This window comes from Stomoxys calcitrans, chromosome 2 (assembly GCF_963082655.1).
Source record: "Stomoxys calcitrans chromosome 2, idStoCalc2.1, whole genome shotgun sequence".
NCBI lineage: Eukaryota > Metazoa > Arthropoda > Insecta > Diptera > Muscidae > Stomoxys > Stomoxys calcitrans.
This window is the reverse complement of record NC_081553.1, coordinates 207,583,513-207,600,649: the sequence shown is the minus strand read 5'-3', so window position 1 is coordinate 207,600,649 and position 17,137 is coordinate 207,583,513. Positions and strand designations below refer to the sequence as shown.

General features: G+C 38.1%; 5 protein-coding genes across 8 annotated transcripts; 2 read left to right on the top strand and 3 right to left on the bottom strand.

The window, feature by feature from the left end:
- Nucleotides 1–709: 709 nt before the first annotated feature.
- On the bottom strand, nucleotides 710–2,145 carry LOC106090985 (V-type proton ATPase 21 kDa proteolipid subunit c''). Of its 2 annotated transcripts, none has more exons than XM_013257358.2 (3): nucleotides 2,054–2,145; nucleotides 1,252–1,989; nucleotides 710–1,197 (listed from the first exon to the last, which is right to left on the bottom strand). In XM_013257358.2, exon 2 carries the CDS (start codon nucleotides 1,916–1,918, stop codon nucleotides 1,283–1,285), a length of 636 nt encoding a protein of 211 aa, XP_013112812.1. In that variant the 5' UTR covers nucleotides 1,919–1,989; nucleotides 2,054–2,145; the 3' UTR covers nucleotides 710–1,197; nucleotides 1,252–1,282. The 2 variants fall into 2 exon arrangements, with proteins under 2 accessions (XP_013112812.1, XP_013112813.1); XM_013257359.2 differs by having other exon boundaries at nucleotides 1,252–1,974.
- Nucleotides 2,146–8,124: 5,979 nt separating this feature from the next.
- On the bottom strand, nucleotides 8,125–9,019 carry LOC106082477 (small ribosomal subunit protein eS25). Its single transcript, XM_013245020.2, has 3 exons — nucleotides 8,939–9,019; nucleotides 8,423–8,699; nucleotides 8,125–8,355 (listed from the first exon to the last, which is right to left on the bottom strand). Exons 1-3 carry the CDS (start codon nucleotides 8,939–8,941, stop codon nucleotides 8,282–8,284), a joined length of 354 nt encoding a protein of 117 aa, XP_013100474.1. The 5' UTR covers nucleotides 8,942–9,019; the 3' UTR covers nucleotides 8,125–8,281.
- Nucleotides 9,020–10,085: 1,066 nt separating this feature from the next.
- On the top strand, nucleotides 10,086–17,114 carry LOC106082481 (RAB6A-GEF complex partner protein 2). 2 transcript variants are annotated; one of them, XM_013245026.2, is made up of 4 exons: nucleotides 10,086–10,602; nucleotides 10,671–10,942; nucleotides 11,001–11,384; nucleotides 17,076–17,114. In XM_013245026.2, the coding sequence occupies exons 1-4, from the start codon at nucleotides 10,281–10,283 to the stop codon at nucleotides 17,094–17,096; spliced, it is 999 nt and encodes a 332-aa protein (XP_013100480.1). In that variant the 5' UTR covers nucleotides 10,086–10,280; the 3' UTR covers nucleotides 17,097–17,114. The 2 variants fall into 2 exon arrangements, with proteins under 2 accessions (XP_013100480.1, XP_013100479.1); XM_013245025.2 differs by lacking the exon at nucleotides 17,076–17,114 and having other exon boundaries at nucleotides 10,091–10,602; nucleotides 11,001–11,740.
- On the bottom strand, nucleotides 11,730–16,503 carry LOC106082484 (RNA transcription, translation and transport factor protein). Of its 2 annotated transcripts, none has more exons than XM_013245029.2 (4): nucleotides 16,417–16,503; nucleotides 12,619–12,739; nucleotides 12,232–12,558; nucleotides 11,730–12,169 (listed from the first exon to the last, which is right to left on the bottom strand). In XM_013245029.2, exons 2-4 carry the CDS (start codon nucleotides 12,677–12,679, stop codon nucleotides 11,814–11,816), a joined length of 744 nt encoding a protein of 247 aa, XP_013100483.1. In that variant the 5' UTR covers nucleotides 12,680–12,739; nucleotides 16,417–16,503; the 3' UTR covers nucleotides 11,730–11,813. The 2 variants fall into 2 exon arrangements, with proteins under 2 accessions (XP_013100483.1, XP_059219614.1); XM_059363631.1 differs by having other exon boundaries at nucleotides 12,619–12,721; nucleotides 16,417–16,435.
- Nucleotides 13,435–14,652, top strand: LOC106082483 (RRP15-like protein). The gene is made up of 2 exons (XM_013245028.2): nucleotides 13,435–13,543; nucleotides 13,609–14,652. The coding sequence occupies exons 1-2, from the start codon at nucleotides 13,501–13,503 to the stop codon at nucleotides 14,322–14,324; spliced, it is 759 nt and encodes a 252-aa protein (XP_013100482.1). The 5' UTR covers nucleotides 13,435–13,500; the 3' UTR covers nucleotides 14,325–14,652.
- Nucleotides 17,115–17,137: the final 23 nt, after the last annotated feature.

The window sequence follows — 17,137 nt, the reverse complement described above, 5'->3', positions numbered from 1 at the left end:
TTTGAAGATGCCCTAACTCAATCCCTACCGAAAGTTGGTACCCATTGAGGCAATTAGCGAACGCTTTCTCTCCCGTTTCGAATACTATTTTTCAAATATTTTCTTTCAACCCTCATTATTTCGCAATAGATTTATTTTATTCCAAATTACGAAATATTAGCTCTATACTAACGCCCTGTGCGAAGTTCGCCGAAGTTAGCCACCAAAATTCAGAGTTCTAGATCAATTTACACAGCAAGTCCAAATAATACCAATTGCGGCACTAATCAAACGTTCTGTTTCTTTTTTTTTTCTCCAAACCTTCATTCAAGACGCTTTTAGTTTTAGCTCAAATAATTCCTCATAATTCTAGCCCTTACTTCTAGTCACTATTTGTTCCTTTTTATGTAACTTATAGTACGAATATATAACTTATAGTACTATATAACTTATAGTACTATATAACTATATATTGAACTTTAGCATTATTATTCAGGCGTTTTTTGTTATTGTAATATTTAATAGACCCTGTTTGGCTTTGTAGTATGAAATTAAATACATAAGTAAATATATTATCCTTCTTATCTCGCGCCTTCGACCCAAAACCAACATTAGTGCCAAATTTTATGGTTCAATCTAAAGCAGTTTGGCCTGGGCAGTGATCAGTCAGTCAACCAGTCAATCCACGGGAGTATTTTATATATATTTAGAAGAATATAGCGGCGGGAGATTTGAAAGAAAACGAACAATGTCGATATTTATTGTTATATCCAATACTTTTTACAATATTTCCATACATTAAGTAATATAAATCATTTGTATACATTATTAAGTGACATTAAAAAATAATACATATTAATTAACAATATAAAGAGAAACTCAAACAAAAACAGTTCGCATAGGGATGGACAATAAAATTATTAAAAATGGTTTAATCTATGAAAAATTGCATTGTTGATGTTGATTTTTGATGCTGAAGTTTCACAACACAATTTTTACAAGATTAATACTACCCGCGTTTTATACATGATAAATATGATAATTTGATTATTTCCAGTTTGTGATTATAAGTGCAACACACAGACACACTCAAGAAAGTTCACTTTTAAATAGAGAAGAATTTAATTCTAGGTATATTTTCTGCTTCCGCCCATTAATTTACTTGGTCTTTCCAATATTAGTTTATATAAGATGGAATGGCTATATAATTGGCTATTCCTAAAGTACAAATGATGGTTCGTTATTTAGCCTTTTTGGTAATTGTTTACTTACTTTTGCCACAATGTGCCTAAGTAGCCACAATTTATTCCTTATCTCCCATCTTTACTTTTGATGTCATGTAAATACCGACAATCAATCCAAAGAGACCAATGGCAGATCCGAAAATTTCCACAATAAGGATTTTGACGAAAAGGGCGGAGTTTGCAGCATCAGCCAAAGCTGCACCAGAACCCACAACACCTACCGCAATACCGCAGAACAGATTGACCAAGCCAACGGCCAAACCTGCACCAAACATCACGTAACCGGCAGTCCAGTTGTTATTCATCACAGTTTGACTTGTTAGGGCAGTTTCCATTTTGAAAGATTCCAACAAGCCAGACAAAACAATAGCAGTGATGAGACCATAAATGGCCACGGCTTCGCAGAAAATAACAGAAATCAAGTTCTTAGTCTTGATGCGAGGAGCCTTGACGCCGCCACCAACAATACTGGTGCCAGTAGTATGTATACCCAAAGCAGCTCCGACCACAGATAAGGCTACAGCCAAACCAATGCCCAGACAAGCCCACATATACGGTGAACTAGCTGCTAGGAACCATCCCACACTTACACGCTCACCCTTGCCAGTGAAGACGTGATAAAATATCAGCACAGTAACTACGGCCACAAAAAGCCAACCAAAGGTTTTTCCTACAACCGTACGTAACTGGGCCATTGTATGTGGATGAGTTTTCCTTTATTCTTGGGGTGAGAACTGGATTTCACAGTAATCTGCAAAATATTTCTCTAACGTCAACAAAAAAAACACTCTTTTACGTATCTTAAAAATAACCAAAGACAAAAAACTTACAATTTCGCAGATAATTTTCAATGACAGGTGACTACCAAGAAAAAAAAAACTCTGCCTTAATCACATGATCAAGTGCTGCTCTCTGGCGTATTAAAAAGGTACCATAATAATTTCTGTATTTGACAATAGGTCAGAGTTGAAATAAAATGTACTACACAAATTTTGAACCTAATTGAAAAGCGGCGCGCTGCAATACACAATTTATCATTGTCATGGCTGGTATTATGTTCGTTTTTTCCGTTGAATAATTATGGTTTTCACGACTACTTTTTTGAAACACTACACAAATATATATGAGAAAATAACAATTTATTAAAATTGTATCATTAGCAATGAGGGAATATCCTCAAAGAAGTATGTCTTGCTGAATGAAACCAGCGCTTTAAAATCCATTATTTTAAAAAAATAATCGGGGGAAAATATTGCAAAAAGCGAACATCGTAATAGTCTATATGACCCAATCTGGACGATATTCAACAAAAAAGTTAGAGGGGTGCCAAAGATGCTCGTTTTATGCCCTCAGTACTCTATTTCGGGAGATCGGTATATATGGCAGCTATATCCAAATATGGTCCGATCTGGACCACATGTGACAGGAATGGGAAGGGTTCTACCAAAACACACTGTGCCAAATTTCATTTCGAATTCAGGTAATAAATGGACCTTTTATGACCTCAATACCATAAATGGGGAGATCGGGTGGTCGGTCTAAGGGCAGCTATATCCAAATGTAGTCCGATTTAAACGGCACTTCACAGAAATGAATAGAACTCACTGTGCCAATCGGATGATCGGATCGGATGAAATATGACCAATATGACCCATAATATCTGCAAAATTATAAATACCCAGCTTTTGGGTATAAATGGGAAAATGCCCGGGTATTTATTTTTAATTTACCAAGTAAATAGCTTTTGGATATTTACCCATCGCCCAAGATATATTAATTTACAGGCAGTGGCAGTTGCCCAACAACAAAATATTGAGTGCACTATCTGTCAAAATTAGTGATTAGTGCAACTCTGACTTAGTGTTTATTACTAGTTCGCGACATTTTTCGTTGTTTGTGTGTGTTGTGTTTCTTAACTATAATACACACCCACAACCAAACTCGTTGACAGATAGTGCACTTCGCGAGAAAAAATTGTACTCAGCTGTTTACGGTACACTACCTGCGAATTATGTCATTCCCATTGCCCATCAAGGTAGTTTCGTTGGGGGTAAATTTTTGTTGTTGTTCTACGTCTTAATTGTACCATGTGCAATACATTTAATTTTGTTTCCGCAATTAATCGAATAAAGTAAAAATGTTTATTATAAGGGATTATATCAATATCAAATCAATTAAACGTGATTTTGAAAGAATAAACAATTTTCCAAAAAATTGTTTTATTGAGTTGATAACCGCTTTAATTGAATTATTTAGATTGTCGTAAATAGACAAGGATTCACTGAATAAGGCTGAGACAAGCGATCAGCCGACATACAATTTTTTTAATTTTTGGTAGTTCTTGGATTTGAGGATGTCAACTTATTCCCTTTTTACATTCATTCTTTGTTTACGTGTATTCCTATTGGAGACATTTTCAATCGGCAGATTTGACATCCTTGATATTCATGACGCCTATCCACTTTATGTTTGAGCAAGTGGTCTGACTTTCTATTAGGTAGAGTACCGTAAACAGCTGAGTAAAATTTTTTCTCGCGAAATGCACTATCTGTCAACGAGTTTTGGTTGAGTGTGTGTATTATAGTTAAGAACCAAAACACACACAAACAACGAAAAATGGCTCAAACTATTAACATACTTAAAATCAGCGTTGTACTAATCACCGATTTTGACAACTATCTTGTCTATTAGTGAATCCTGTAAATAGGTAAGGTAAAGTTTAAGTGGCAGTCTGTCATCAGACTCACTTAGACTTTTTCGTCCATTGTGATACCACAGGAGCAGAAGAAGGAAAATGGCTTCTAGTTCCTACTGTTGAACCATCCAGATCCTTTAAAAAGCACAATAATTTGCGAATGTTCACACCCCCTAATTCAGACAGGTTCTTAAAGAAATGAGAACCTAAAGTGCAACCCCTTCCGATTGCTAGTGCGGGACACACATATAGAAGGTGTTCTATAGTCTCTTCTTCGTCGATGTCCTCACAGCTTCTGCAAAAGTCGTTGCTGGCAACCTTCAGTCAGTCAGCATATTTTCCGATTAGACAGTGACCTGTCATGACGGGCACAATGACTGAGACGTCTGTTCTAGCCAATGACAGCTATGCCTATTCACACCTGCATCTCGTTTAATCTACTTCCGCAGGATATTAAAGAGATAACACGATAGGCTGTCTCCCTGCCTGAAACCTCGTTTAGTATTGAACGGTTCGGAGAGATTCTTTCCTATTTTAACAGAGGAACGTGTATCAGCAAGCATCATCCCTGCAAAATTGTAACAGTTTTGCAGGGCTACCAAACTCAGAAATGGCTTAAAATACCTTTGAACGTATGTCAGGGCGGGCTGTCAGAGGCGATTTTGTAGTCAACGTTGATTTGTCCTTCTCGGGTCTTTTTCAAGATGTATTTCGTTGACTTTGGAACTTAATCTTTCACACAGTGCGTTCGATAGTATCTTGTATGCAATGGGGAGGAGACTTATTCCTCTGTAGTTGACACATATCGTCTTGTCCCCTTTCTTGTGTACGGCACCTATTATGCTGAGGTTCCAATCATCGGGTATTAGTCCTTCTACCCAGACGAGCTGATGCATAAGACTTATCAGCGTGACGACTCTGGTCTTAAAGATTTCAGCCAGCAACCCATGCGCTACGTGGACTTCGTTTTGACTAGGTTGTACACATACTATCATTCAGCAGGGATTGCTTCTTGGCCAACATCGTAGGATACCAGCTGCTGGAAAAAAGTGTTAGTTCTTTATCCTCAGCACACTATCTGTAACATTTACAAGATTTTCTTATTTGTCTCTGCAGAAGGATGTGCTTGTATCAAAGCCATCGGTTTGATTATTTGGTATAATTTTCGGACTTCATTCTGGCTGTTGAACATCTGGATTCGCTCACACTCTCGTCTTTCCATTTCACTCTTCTTCCCGCGGAAGAGATGTTTCTCCTCTCTCCTTTTCTCACGATATCACTCCTTCTCGTGTAGCATGACACTTCTGGCCGTACCTTGGGTTTTTTGGGGGAGGCTTTTGATACCCAAGTTTGGATGTTGCGGCTTTTCCAACAGTTTGCCATGAAACGAGGGGCTGGGGATTTGTGATTAGTCGGAAACTAAAACATCTTGTCTCCAGGTTTACTCCGGTATGAAATACAGTGGGTACTCATGTAAATAGCAAAAAGGCTTCGCAGTAAATAACGATCAAGCGATCAAGCTTCAGTTTGACTCTAGTGACCAAAACATGAAATGTATGTATACACTGCCGGTGTATAACTGTGCCCCGGGCTATAGACCTGACATCAGTCGCGCTGTACTAGGAGACTTTCTTGCGCATCACGATTAATGGGAATTTATTCTAGGTAACTATCACCGTAACGCAGAGGTTAACATGTCCGCCTATGACGCTGAACGCCTGGGTTCAAATCCTGGCGAAACCATCAAACAAATTTCAGAGGTGGTTTTCCCCTCCTAATGCTGGCAACATTTGTAAAACTTCTCTGCAAAGACGTGTCGCACAGCGGCACGTCGTTTGGACTCGACTATAAAAAGGAGGCCTCTTATCATTGAGCTTAAACTTGAATCGGGCTGCACTCCTTGATATGTAAGAAGTTTGCCCCTGTTCCTAAGGGGAATGTTCATGGGCAAATTTCGCAACTCTCATAGGGGCATGACTTTGGCAGAGCAGATAGATAGCTTCACCTGCACTATGATTGAGGATGAGCCCACCAGAAGTATGTCTGATGAAACAGTTCACCAAAAATCTTGACGCACCTATACTGGCAACCCGTCATTTCATTGAGATTAGACCTCTTTATCCAAGTTCTCTCCATTGAAACCCTATTTGACTTCATAGCTTCGGAATGCCCGACATATTTCTATCAGAGGAACCCCGTTTGGAATGGTTTCAGAAAGTGCACTAGTCGCCGCTTGAACTACAACATAACTTGTGTTGTGATGATGATGTGATGAACCCCTATTTGACTTCATAGCTTCGGAATGCCCGACATATTTCTATCAGAGGAACCCCGATTGGAATGGTTTCGGAAAGTGCACTAGTCGCCGCTTGAACTACAACATAACTTGTGTTGTAGAAAAGAAATTCCTATCCCAGCAGCCGGAAGGAAAAGAAGTTGAGCAGCCATCATAATTTACTGCTGACAAAGTTTCGAATGATATCCCCAGCGCCAAGGCGTTAGGCTTCGGCGGAATCTCAAATATCTAGTTGTACCGGGAGTCGAGAACATGGTTTCAGACCTACAGACAGCATCGAGAGCGTATCATATCAACTTTGTCAATCTTGCCGCTCATTTGTTGCAAGCACTTTGAAGATATCTGCCACCAAATCTTCAGTCACAATGTGAACTACATAGATGGTGGAAGTGCCACGGCAGTTGGATTAACGACAATGGACCGGCACGGTTGACTCTGTGACACACGGGTTGGAACTCTGAGCTCCCATTTATGTGGTGTTCATCGACATCACAATCTTAGCTGAACGCTACCGTGCGTGTTCACAGGTTGCAGATGGTAGAATGCTCCGTATACGGAGTTGGTGCTATTAAATCGTGAACAATCAGCGGTATCGATGGGAGTGCCTATAATACGCGATGTGACAAGCCGAGCTATTGGTCTCTTGAAATAACCAATGGGTATTACATTCTATCGTCGATCGGTCCGGAACAAGCTTGTTCACATAAGAATGTGTGGCTATTACAACACTTTACTGTGACGGGCTGTCTCCTCTTTGCCACGCCATTATAAATTGCCTAGACGGTATCTACTGAACTATTATCATATTAGGCATCAAAATTATCATCTTGTGGTTAAGCGATGAGGGCCCAAAGACACCAAGTTTGATCTATCTTATCTACAGCAAGAGATTCAGCGCTACAAGATGCCTCTAGAACAGCGGAGTGAATGTCGTTTTTGTAGACAAACGAATCCAGAACCTAACATCCTTCGGAAATCCAAGGGGCTCTATGTAGCACACGTTGTATTGTAGGCAAATTTGTATGTGGTGGTGGCGATCCCCGTCAGGCTCCATATGCGGGGAAACCCGTTCTGGTCCATACGAGCAATCGTCGCTGGAATATCACGGTCATTGGTTGTTTAAAGGCGCCATTAGCTCGGCTTGACATATCGAGTATCACAGGCATTCGGTATTTAAGTCAGAGCAGTTCCTTCCGGCCGCTCACTGCGACTCTTATTACTGATACCGTCAATTGACCGCGACGCAATTGCAGCTACTTCTCGTGATGACTGACATGTAACACCACGCTCATAGGTGTTTTGTGATCGGGCACGCTTTCATATCAAACTAATTTGTATTTTGTTTTTAATGGATGTTGTGCTGGGGTCATTGGGCTTAAATTCCAACGAGAACAACCCCTCCTAGGGCAGGCGACACTTGTAAGGTATTCACCTTAGGAAATCAGCTGTATAACCTTCTCTACTGCAGTGGTGTCGCTCTGGCCATGAGCCAATCAACTTTCTGAGATAGAATAGATGTATAGGTGGAAAGGGGTGTCCCGCTTGTAACTACATAACGACAACTACACGACATAATCTGCCTAGTCATCCTACTTGACAACCTACCAAATCACTCTGGATATTTAAAAGAAGTTAACTAGCAAATTAAGGATATACAAAAACAAAACAATCGAATTAAAAAAAAATTGGCAAAATCAAAAAAAAAATACCGATTTTTTTTTGTTCAACAAAGATTGGATGAATTTTTTAAAAAAAATCTATCGTCAATTAACCATTTGGAAACCTTTCTCGGCATTTAACGAACTTGCAATCGAACTAATCTTTTTGCGATATAATAGCAAATCTTTTGAATTCAATGTGGAGTCAACAAACCGAAGAATCATGTTGCACTTGTAAAGTCTCCATTATAATTATTTCGCAAATTCATTAAACAACCATTGTTGTCCACTGTTTATTTTGCACTCAATTTTGTCCACTCATAAAACCAAGAAAAAAAAGAACAGTTGTTTACCTTTAAGCCATTTAATACAAAAAATATGTAAACATGTCTTAGGAGGTACAATTTATTTACGCATCATCACCCTTGGTGGCACGTGTGTAAATGACTTGAGAGGCATGTTGCACGACTTGTCTAATTAAACCTGAAATGAAAGACAAGAAATGGTAAATAGTTTCCCTTTTAATTTATTTATTAATTCAAGAGCTTACCTTTTTCGCGCAATTCAATCAATCCACGCTTGGCCAAAGAGCCTCGGATCTTCAAACGTTCAGACACCACAGAGGGAGTGATCAACTTGTACTGAGGTACTTCCTTAATCAACTTTTCATAGGTGGCCTTATCGAAGAGAACCTGATTGTTCAACTTATCCCTGACTTTTCCTTTGGACCACTTCTTCTTCTTGGCTTTGCCGCCACCGCTACCTTCCTTCTTCTTTTGTGTTTTTTGTGGCTGTTTGGCCGACGATTTTGCGTCCTTCTTTGGCGGCTGGAAAAAAAAAACAAATCAACGTTAGCTACTTACACACACTTCAGAGGTTATGTTAGATGGGCATTGCTTTTGGCGACATTTTCACACTGATTGTTGGTTTTTTCCGCTTAACTTAGAAACAAAATCTTCACATCAAACACCTTTCTCACATGTATATAGGTTTCACATATTTTTTTTTTTTGTTCTAAGGCGTTTTATAGGAAAATTTCGTCAAAAACACTGGCCGCACGACTTACCATCTTGAGAACCTCAAAGCAAAAAGATGGAGGACGGAAATTGTCAGTGCTACCACACTATGTGAGCAAAATTTTGACAGATTGGGAAGTGTTCAGAAAATAGAATTTTACTTCAACTAACAACTAAAAGATGTCGCCAAAAATGTCGACATTTTATGAATACAATTACTAAATATAAGTTATTTATTTGCTTTAAATTCGATATGCAGGGAGCTAGTAGAAAGGCCTATTATACACGTCTTGGAGAAAAAATCTTTTCTGAGTGCACAAATAAATCATTTACTGCCTGGTTCACTAACTTTGTTTAACGGAAAGTGAGCAATTTTCTTTCGCTCTTGTGTCCAAACCAGCTGATTTCATAAAGGAAAAACAGATGTTGGAGTGAGTGACTCGACTCACTTGAGTTGAAGCAAGTTAATGAAGCAGGCAGTTATCTGGAAAACAGTATAAAATCTTAAGTTACCATTCAATAACATCGAATTTACCCCCTTTAACACCTAGCAAACCGAAAAATTGTAATTATAATTATTACCTTTAAAACTTAGGGTTTTTAAAAATCTGAACAAAGGTTAAAATCAACAACATGGCTGCATTATCTACATTTAACCACGTTTACACAGCTCTTAAAATCTAGATTTAATGGTTCAATATTCTGTTTTCCCTTAATAAAATCAGCTGACGATAGCCTTAAATCCGGATTTAATGAGCAGTTTAAACGGGTTTTTGGGGTTGTTATTCTATTGGGGTTAAGAAGTGAACAACTGTCAAACTCCCTATACGGTACAATACCTGGTAATTATGTCATGGATATAACCAAGGCGGGTTTAGAAAGGTGTTCTCACGCGAACAGCTGTTAACAGCCGGCCGGGTTTGACGATATTAACATTTTAAATTTTTGTTTGCATTCTGTTTGCTGCTATCTTTTTTCTCGCATATTCTCTGCTCATGTACGTATACACACACGCTCACAAATGACTTTGTGTGAAATCACTCACAGCTGTATTATCCAGCATTTGACATTTAGATTTACTACAAAAAGCTAAAATAAAAAAATTGTACTCAGCTGTTCACATGACCTCGCCTTATAAGTGCATCCTGAAAACAGCTTGTCGATGCTGTGAATTTCTCTCTCCAGAGAGAAATCTCTCAATTACCACACTTGCAAAATTTTGCTCGCTCCCACTCACTCCAGTAACAATTTGTATACATTTGCACAAATTGTTGAGTACACGAACACACTTAATATGTCAAAATAAACAATATTTCCGCTGATCTCTTGACAATTCATTTTCTTGTATTCCTCAAATTTGACTATTTATATGAATTTATAAAATTTTTAAAAATGATCGAAATAAAAGCCAGATTAGTAAGAACGGATTCAATTTATGCAACTGGGGAATATGTGGAGTGCTTAATTGAATTCATTCATAAAATTCCTTCCGGAAGTGTGGTTAACAATGAAATTCTGGAGAGCTTAGCCTGGGCATCGGTACAATTGCATTGTTACCGAAAAACGAACATCTCCAATCAGGATAAAATGCTTGAAATGGTGGGCAAAACGGCTTTAGATGCTGTGACACAAGCTCCCGGTGACGTTGTTGTGGCCACAAAACCAAAAATTTTATTTTGCGATTTAAAACTGCAACCAAATGAATCTAAGACATGTAAGTTTTAACGCAGAGCCCATGCACGGAAGGTAATATTGTATTTTTATTTGTATTTTTTATTGCAGATTTTTTCAACGAATTGGTTCCGAGAGACGGTCCTCCAACATATAGAGGACATGATATTAAATACTTCTATAAGCTGACAATAGCTACGCAAAGGGTAAAATCTAAAGTTCAAACACTCACAGTACCCATAAGGGTACTACCTATACCATTAATAGCTAGAACCGACGAGCTTCCAATAACCGAAGAAACCAATGATGAATTGGCACCCACCAATCCATTTTTGGAAAAGAAGGAAATAAGTGAATTGGAAATTTCGTGGCATCATTTAAAGGTAAGGTTTCAATGTTCTAGCAAGACATGTATCTTTAAATGTCTACTTTATTTTACAGAATGTGACTGCAAGGAGAGCCCCAAAATTTTATCGAATTTCAAATAAGCGTGGATATGTTGGACGATTTTGTCTTTTCAAGCCAGCATACAAATTAGGTGAAGATATTGTTGGTAGTTTGGACTTTGCCAACTGCAAAGTACGATGTGTTCAATTTTCAGTAAAATTGCAATTACAAGAGATTATGCAAAATAATGGGGGCAACAGATCCTCAAACAATGATTTCAATGATAATTCTTCTGTAAATTCTTTGGACCTGGCAAGTGTCGCAAGCGGTGTAGGATCGGAATATATGCATAAGTCCTCTACGTCAGCATCATCGAAAGATAATGAAGGCAAAACCGAACCTACTGGAAAAGTTACAACACATGCCATTAGTCATCAGGTTAGTTACGCACTTCTGCAGACACAAGTAGTTGTACCTATTCCATTGCATGTAACGCCGAGCTTTCGCACAGATTCCGTAGAGGTAAAATGGAGACTTCATTTTGAATTTGTAACTAGTGAAATGATGGATTTCGGTACAAAGAATCCAGAGGTAGGAGAATTGCTTGCGCCAACTGAAATACCGGTTGAAACAATGGTGTGGAATTTGCCCATTACTATATACCCAGCAAATCCCTTACAAATCTATGCGCCATCGCAGGCGTATACATTGCTTATAAAATAGAACCATGGAAGAGTTTCATATACCTATTTTGAAACTGCAATAAATTGTATTCCATATATATACTCTTTAAACATATATTTTTTATATATTGTATAATGCTGCAATAGCTTGATATGCGGTCGCACATAAGACTGCCAAGACTTCTTAGAAACCCACTTTACCCAATTTCGTATCCGTCTTGGGATTTGCAGTGACATTTTGTACAGCAACTATAGTCTCGTTAATGTGCGTTTGAAGTTCTCGTAAACTTTGAATTTGCAGCAATCGTAAAATTCTTACAGGATAATCGAGATTCGTATCATTGGGTGAGACTATATCATTACCCTTTTCGAAAGGGAAAGGAGTTCCAACAATGGGTGGCCGATTTCTCACACCAGGGGCCATTCGTTCTTTTACTATTCGTGCGATAGCTTCTAATTGGAGTAAATGATTGGGATGGTTTGGTATTTTCAGCTTTGATGATAACGATCTAACGCCAGCTATAAAGTCCTTGTGTTGGACTTTAGTGAAAAAAAAACGTTCAAGTATATTTAAAGTCTTTAAAATTGCTACAATTACTTACAATCCATATTGTCGAAAAAGTTCTCATTCTTAATGCTTGGTTTTATTGATTTATTACTTTGCTCTGCCACTTTTTCCGAACTCAAGTCTTTATAAGCGTCTGGTGCATCGAGAAATTCTAAACGTATGGCATAGCTAAGGATCCAAGACAGTTCCTCCACTGGAGTTTTGAAGCTCGGCATACCCAAATCTTTCTTATATTGAGTATAAGCAGGTTCCCACTTAGACAAATCATCCACTTTACGAAGATTCTCTCGATCTTCAATTTTATATGTGCGAATTTTCTGGTCTTCCAACCATAGAATAGTACTGGCAAAAACTTTGCGATCTGCAAAATTGAAACTTTTTAAAGCTCATGCTATGGACCATTTTTCCGATTTTTACTTACCGTTCCAGTTTAGTTTATCAGGAGTTGGATGCTCCAAAGCCTCTAACTTCAACTTAAGCATTTTATTCTGGAAGCTAACACAGCCGGTAGGCGAATAAATATACTAAATATTACAGTCGGTCTATTAGTAAAGACGTAATGTATATATCAAAACCAGGGAAGCGACTAAACCAGTTAGTATTGTCGGACAATGTTTATACTTAAGCTACGTTCACATTGACAAAATAATTCTTTCATCGTTATTAGCACTACAACAATTCTACCCCCAACGAATCTACCTTGAGTTGTTTTAGAAACAAACTTTGTTTTACAACTTATCTTTTTCAAATGTGTTTTACATTTGTATTTTCATCACTATAGCACAGTTCTGTTGTTTATGTGTGGAATATCGGATCAAATAGAACATCTTTTTAAGATTTTAGAACAAATCACTATAGTGTTATAAAGCCTTTAACATTTAGATTTACTGTAAATAGCACAACAACGAAAATCTACCTCCAAAGAAACTACCTTGAGTGGTAAATTAGAAATAAACTTTGTTTTACAACTTATCTCTTTCAAATGTGTTTTCTATTTGTATTTCATCCTTATAACATTGTTTTGTTACCTATGTGTGGTATATCGGATTAAATAGAACATCCCCTCAAGATTCTAAAAAAAATCACAGCTGTGTTATCAAGCCTTTGACATTTAGATTTACAGGAAAATCAAAATAAAAAAATTTTACTCAGCTGTTCTTATAAGTGCATCTTTGTTGTTTGGCAAGTGAGACAATACGTTACGTTGCATAAATTACGACTAATCTATAGATTACCAAATATGACGTTTACCTACACGTGAATTTTATTTGTAAACATTGATTTCTCGTTGTCTACTTAAATTATGGCTTTACTTTCTTTAAAGAAAAACAACTCTAGTGGAAATGGTAATGAGTATTGATTAAAATTTATCCCCTGTCCAATTAAAGCTTATTGTATTTTTTTGAGGTAGTCTCTGATTCCGACTCCAGCCAGAATGAGCACTCCTCATCGGATGAACAACAACAAGGCAATTCCGGGTGGGCCGATTCAATAGCAAAGGTTTTAAGCACCAATAAACCCAAAACTAAAAAGACATTGGTATTGTCCAGGGCCAAAAAAATAAAACCCAGTGATAAAAACAAGGTTGAAGTTGATTTCGGTTTTGAAGTTGAGGGTGAAATCAAAAAGGAAGACATTTCGAATGAAAAAGAAGAATTGAGTAGTGATTTAAAGCAGCCTAAAAATCAGAAACTTGAGCTGCGAGTTAAACCAACATGGAAGGACATAGAACGTGAAAGAGCACTACGTAAGGTGGCAACTAAGGGTGTTGTACAGCTTTTTAATGCGGTACGTATACAGCAAAAGGATTTGCAACATCAGTTGGAAGAAGCTGGCCCTTTGGATAGTCGAAAAGAAGCAGTTTTAAAAAACATTAACAAACGCAAGTTCCTAGACGTTCTAATGGGTGGTAAGCGTTCGAAATCCGAGGCGGTAGATAATCCCGTGAAGAATGAGCTTAAAAAGGAGGAGGAAGATGAAAGCAGCGACGATGATTACGACAATAAGAAAAAGAAGTCCGAATGGAATGTTTTGCGTGATGATTTTATGACAAACAAGAAAAATAAACACTGGGACGAGGAAGATGAGGATGATGAGAATCAACTGGAAGAAACTGATGACGAATAGTTTTAGAACAATATAGAATAGAGATCTTATTATTAATTTTTTGTATAATTACAATATATTTGTACATATATACTAGTAGAAATAACTTTTTACTGCCCATCTTTCTTTGACTTCAAAAATTTCATATTTAATAATCGTGCCACACCTATAGAAACTGCACCTGCAAGAGGGAGTTGCAAAAATTATCGTTTTTAAAGATATAATATATTTTCTCAACAGAAACTAGTCTTTTTTTAACTCTTAATCTAAATACACTAAAAACAAATTGTATTTTATCCGGTTCCCAGGGTTCAATTTCCCCTTCACCCCTTAAAACAACTTGTTATTTTAAATAGAATGAAGAGACAAAACCCCTAAAGTAGATTTCCACCATAAGTAATCAAATTTGACCATTGGTACTAATCTGCAGTTTTAACGCTCTACACAAACTTTGTCAAGATAGCACTAAATAAGTCTACAAAAAATTCCGACACATATGGAAACATTATTTCAAGAAATGTAGATGAGGTTTCATCAGTACTAACTGAACATCCTAACAAGAGGGAGTAGAAAAGTAAGCAGTGCAGTGATTGGTGGAACAGTAAGCAGTCCAGCAGTGATAGTTGAGAAACCTACAACCCTGTTAAAACGCAACCCTAGAACCACTCAGGCTGATACTTTGAGCTCCAATCTGTGTGGTGATCTTTGTTCTCACGAGAGGCTTAGCTGGAAGCTACCGAGCGCTTCCACAGGTTACGGAGTTGCCGCAACTGCAGTAGTGGACAATCAGCGGTATCGAGTGGAGAGTCTCAGTGAGAAGCCGAATGGCACCGGGTCTTGCTTAAATACTGAGTGCCAATGATGCTCGATACGACAAGGCGAGATATTGTCGCCTTTAAATAACCATTGGTCATCATGCTACAGCGGGGATCGGTAGTATAGACCGGAATGAGCGGTCATACTAACCTCTGCGCTACGGTGGACTTCAATTCATTTAGCCAATTATACAACTCAATGAACTAGAGCCCCCTCCGAGACATGTAAGGAGTAGTATCTGGATGTTTAGAGACGCGATCCGTCAACACATCATCAATTTCTACAGAAGGGGCTTGGAGAATATTCATCAGTATATTGTGACCAATGTATGCTGGACGTCCATCGGCCTGACGACCGTCCCGAGTAACTCCGGCCGAATAAAGATCCGCATGCTGTAGCAAACTAAACTCGTATCAATCAAGGTTAAATGATATCATCTCTAATATCTGGAATGCATGCAAAACAGGAACCCATGACAGTAATAAGGCCGTCCCAGTCAACATCTAGTGGATAGTTATCCACCGCCCAGGTGGATCTACATGATCTAGTGCGAGAGAATCAGCGCTATAAGACAGAACATCTAAATCAATCTGGTCTAGACAACATTCATGCAGATAAGGTAGCAGATTCGCTGAAAAGCTACAGGTTGAATGTAGTCCCTGGAAAAAGACTGCCATCCATTGTACCTAAAGAAATTCACCTCCCCCGTCAAACCAGAGTAGTTGTGGCTCATGACGTACCGGCAGATGCAACCGCCTCAACTGCTACAGAGCTGGCTAGCCATCCAAATCTACTCGACTCAGACCAAATGCCACTGGTCGCACCCAACCTTAGTCGCAGAGTTCCTGAATCTGGATATTCAACAGAACAAATCACACGAAAGGTAGAACACAACACACTGCTACAACAACAACAGCAGTCAGCCTTTTACAAGTCCGGAGAAACCAACAATCCAACTGCGGAATTACTACAAACTGCTCCAATCGAATTGGCCAGTTTCTTGGAAATCTAGACGAGCTACAAGACTGTGCCAAAGGAAAATAGGAGGTTAATGTCACAAACATCAATTAATTTGTCTCTGCCAATGCTACCGGCATGTTTCGTATAGGATATATGTGATCTTCTATAACCCTGAGGGCTGAGGGTCCACCAACAAAACTTAGGACCCTAAATTCGATTTCCAGAATTGAGCGGAATGTACCATTAACAATTCCCTGAAAGGGAACATGGATCTTATAACGTGAACTTATGCCAGTATGTAATTGAAATACTCTTGCTTCTAAATTACTAGTCTTACCAACTGATAGAGCGTTCATAGCAAATTTCTCCATATTTTTGCGACGTTTTGCTTGATAATAGATATATGCGCCCATTCCAATTATACCAAATCCACTTATTAATCGACAAGATATACAATCTCCTTCCTCTGCAGGCATTTTCAAAATAATGCCCACAACCAACCAAAAAAAAAAAGATTATGCCTAGGGCTTTACATGACAAGTAAACTAAAAAGTATCAGCTGATAACATTTTAATGCAAACTAAATTTTAATAGGTCTGTTTAAGAACCTTGCAAAAGTCAGGTACAAATCAACGGGAGTTTTGTTTTTTTTAATAGATTTTATTTGCTTGCATCTGTGTTATGTTAATCATTTAAACTCCATTTAAAATAATACGTAAAAGCAATACTTGGTAGGGGAGCCAGAGAAGAGCACAACTATCTATCGCTTTTTAACATGCCGATTTCATATCATACCATACACATGCGAATAAATAAGAGCGCTTCGCTTTCTGTTCAACTCTGTGTTTGTGATTTTAGTAGTGTGTTTGCTCTGAGCACACAATTGAATGTTTACGAATGTTCATAAATAAAAACGTTATCTATTTATTCTCATTGTGGGAGCATAAAATTTGCTGTTGTTGTTTTTTTTTTTAATCTACATATATTTTGTTGCAGAAACTAAGACAACGTGAATAGACCTATAATATGGAGAAGTGCACTCAGCTGCTTGGCTGACA

What these genes read in the sequence shown, in the direction of transcription:
- LOC106082483 (XM_013245028.2), top strand. Translation starts at nt 13,501, where the DNA reads ATGGCTTTACTTTCTTTAAAGAAAAACAACTCTAGTGGAAATG. An exon ending in AAACAACTCTAGTGGAAATG is followed by an intron (nt 13,544 to 13,608) that starts GTAATGAGTATT and finishes TTTTTGAGGTAG; the next exon opens with TCTCTGATTCCGACTCCAGC.
- LOC106082481 (XM_013245025.2), top strand. Translation starts at nt 10,281, where the DNA reads ATGATCGAAATAAAAGCCAGATTAGTAAGAACGGATTCAATTTATGCA. An exon ending in ACCAAATGAATCTAAGACAT is followed by an intron (nt 10,603 to 10,670) that starts GTAAGTTTTAAC and finishes TTTTTATTGCAG; the next exon opens with ATTTTTTCAACGAATTGGTT. An exon ending in TTTCGTGGCATCATTTAAAG is followed by an intron (nt 10,943 to 11,000) that starts GTAAGGTTTCAA and finishes TTTATTTTACAG; the next exon opens with AATGTGACTGCAAGGAGAGC.
- LOC106082484 (XM_013245029.2), bottom strand. Translation starts at nt 12,679, where the DNA reads ATGCTTAAGTTGAAGTTAGAGGCTTTGGAGCATCCAACTCCTGATAAA. An exon ending in TGATAAACTAAACTGGAACG is followed by an intron (nt 12,559 to 12,618) that starts GTAAGTAAAAAT and finishes TCAATTTTGCAG; the next exon opens with ATCGCAAAGTTTTTGCCAGT. An exon ending in CTTTTTCGACAATATGGATT is followed by an intron (nt 12,170 to 12,231) that starts GTAAGTAATTGT and finishes TTTTCACTAAAG; the next exon opens with TCCAACACAAGGACTTTATA.
- LOC106090985 (XM_013257358.2), bottom strand. Translation starts at nt 1,918, where the DNA reads ATGGCCCAGTTACGTACGGTTGTAGGAAAAACCTTTGGTTGGCTTTTT.
- LOC106082477 (XM_013245020.2), bottom strand. An exon ending in GATTGAATTGCGCGAAAAAG is followed by an intron (nt 8,356 to 8,422) that starts GTAAGCTCTTGA and finishes CTTTCATTTCAG; the next exon opens with GTTTAATTAGACAAGTCGTG.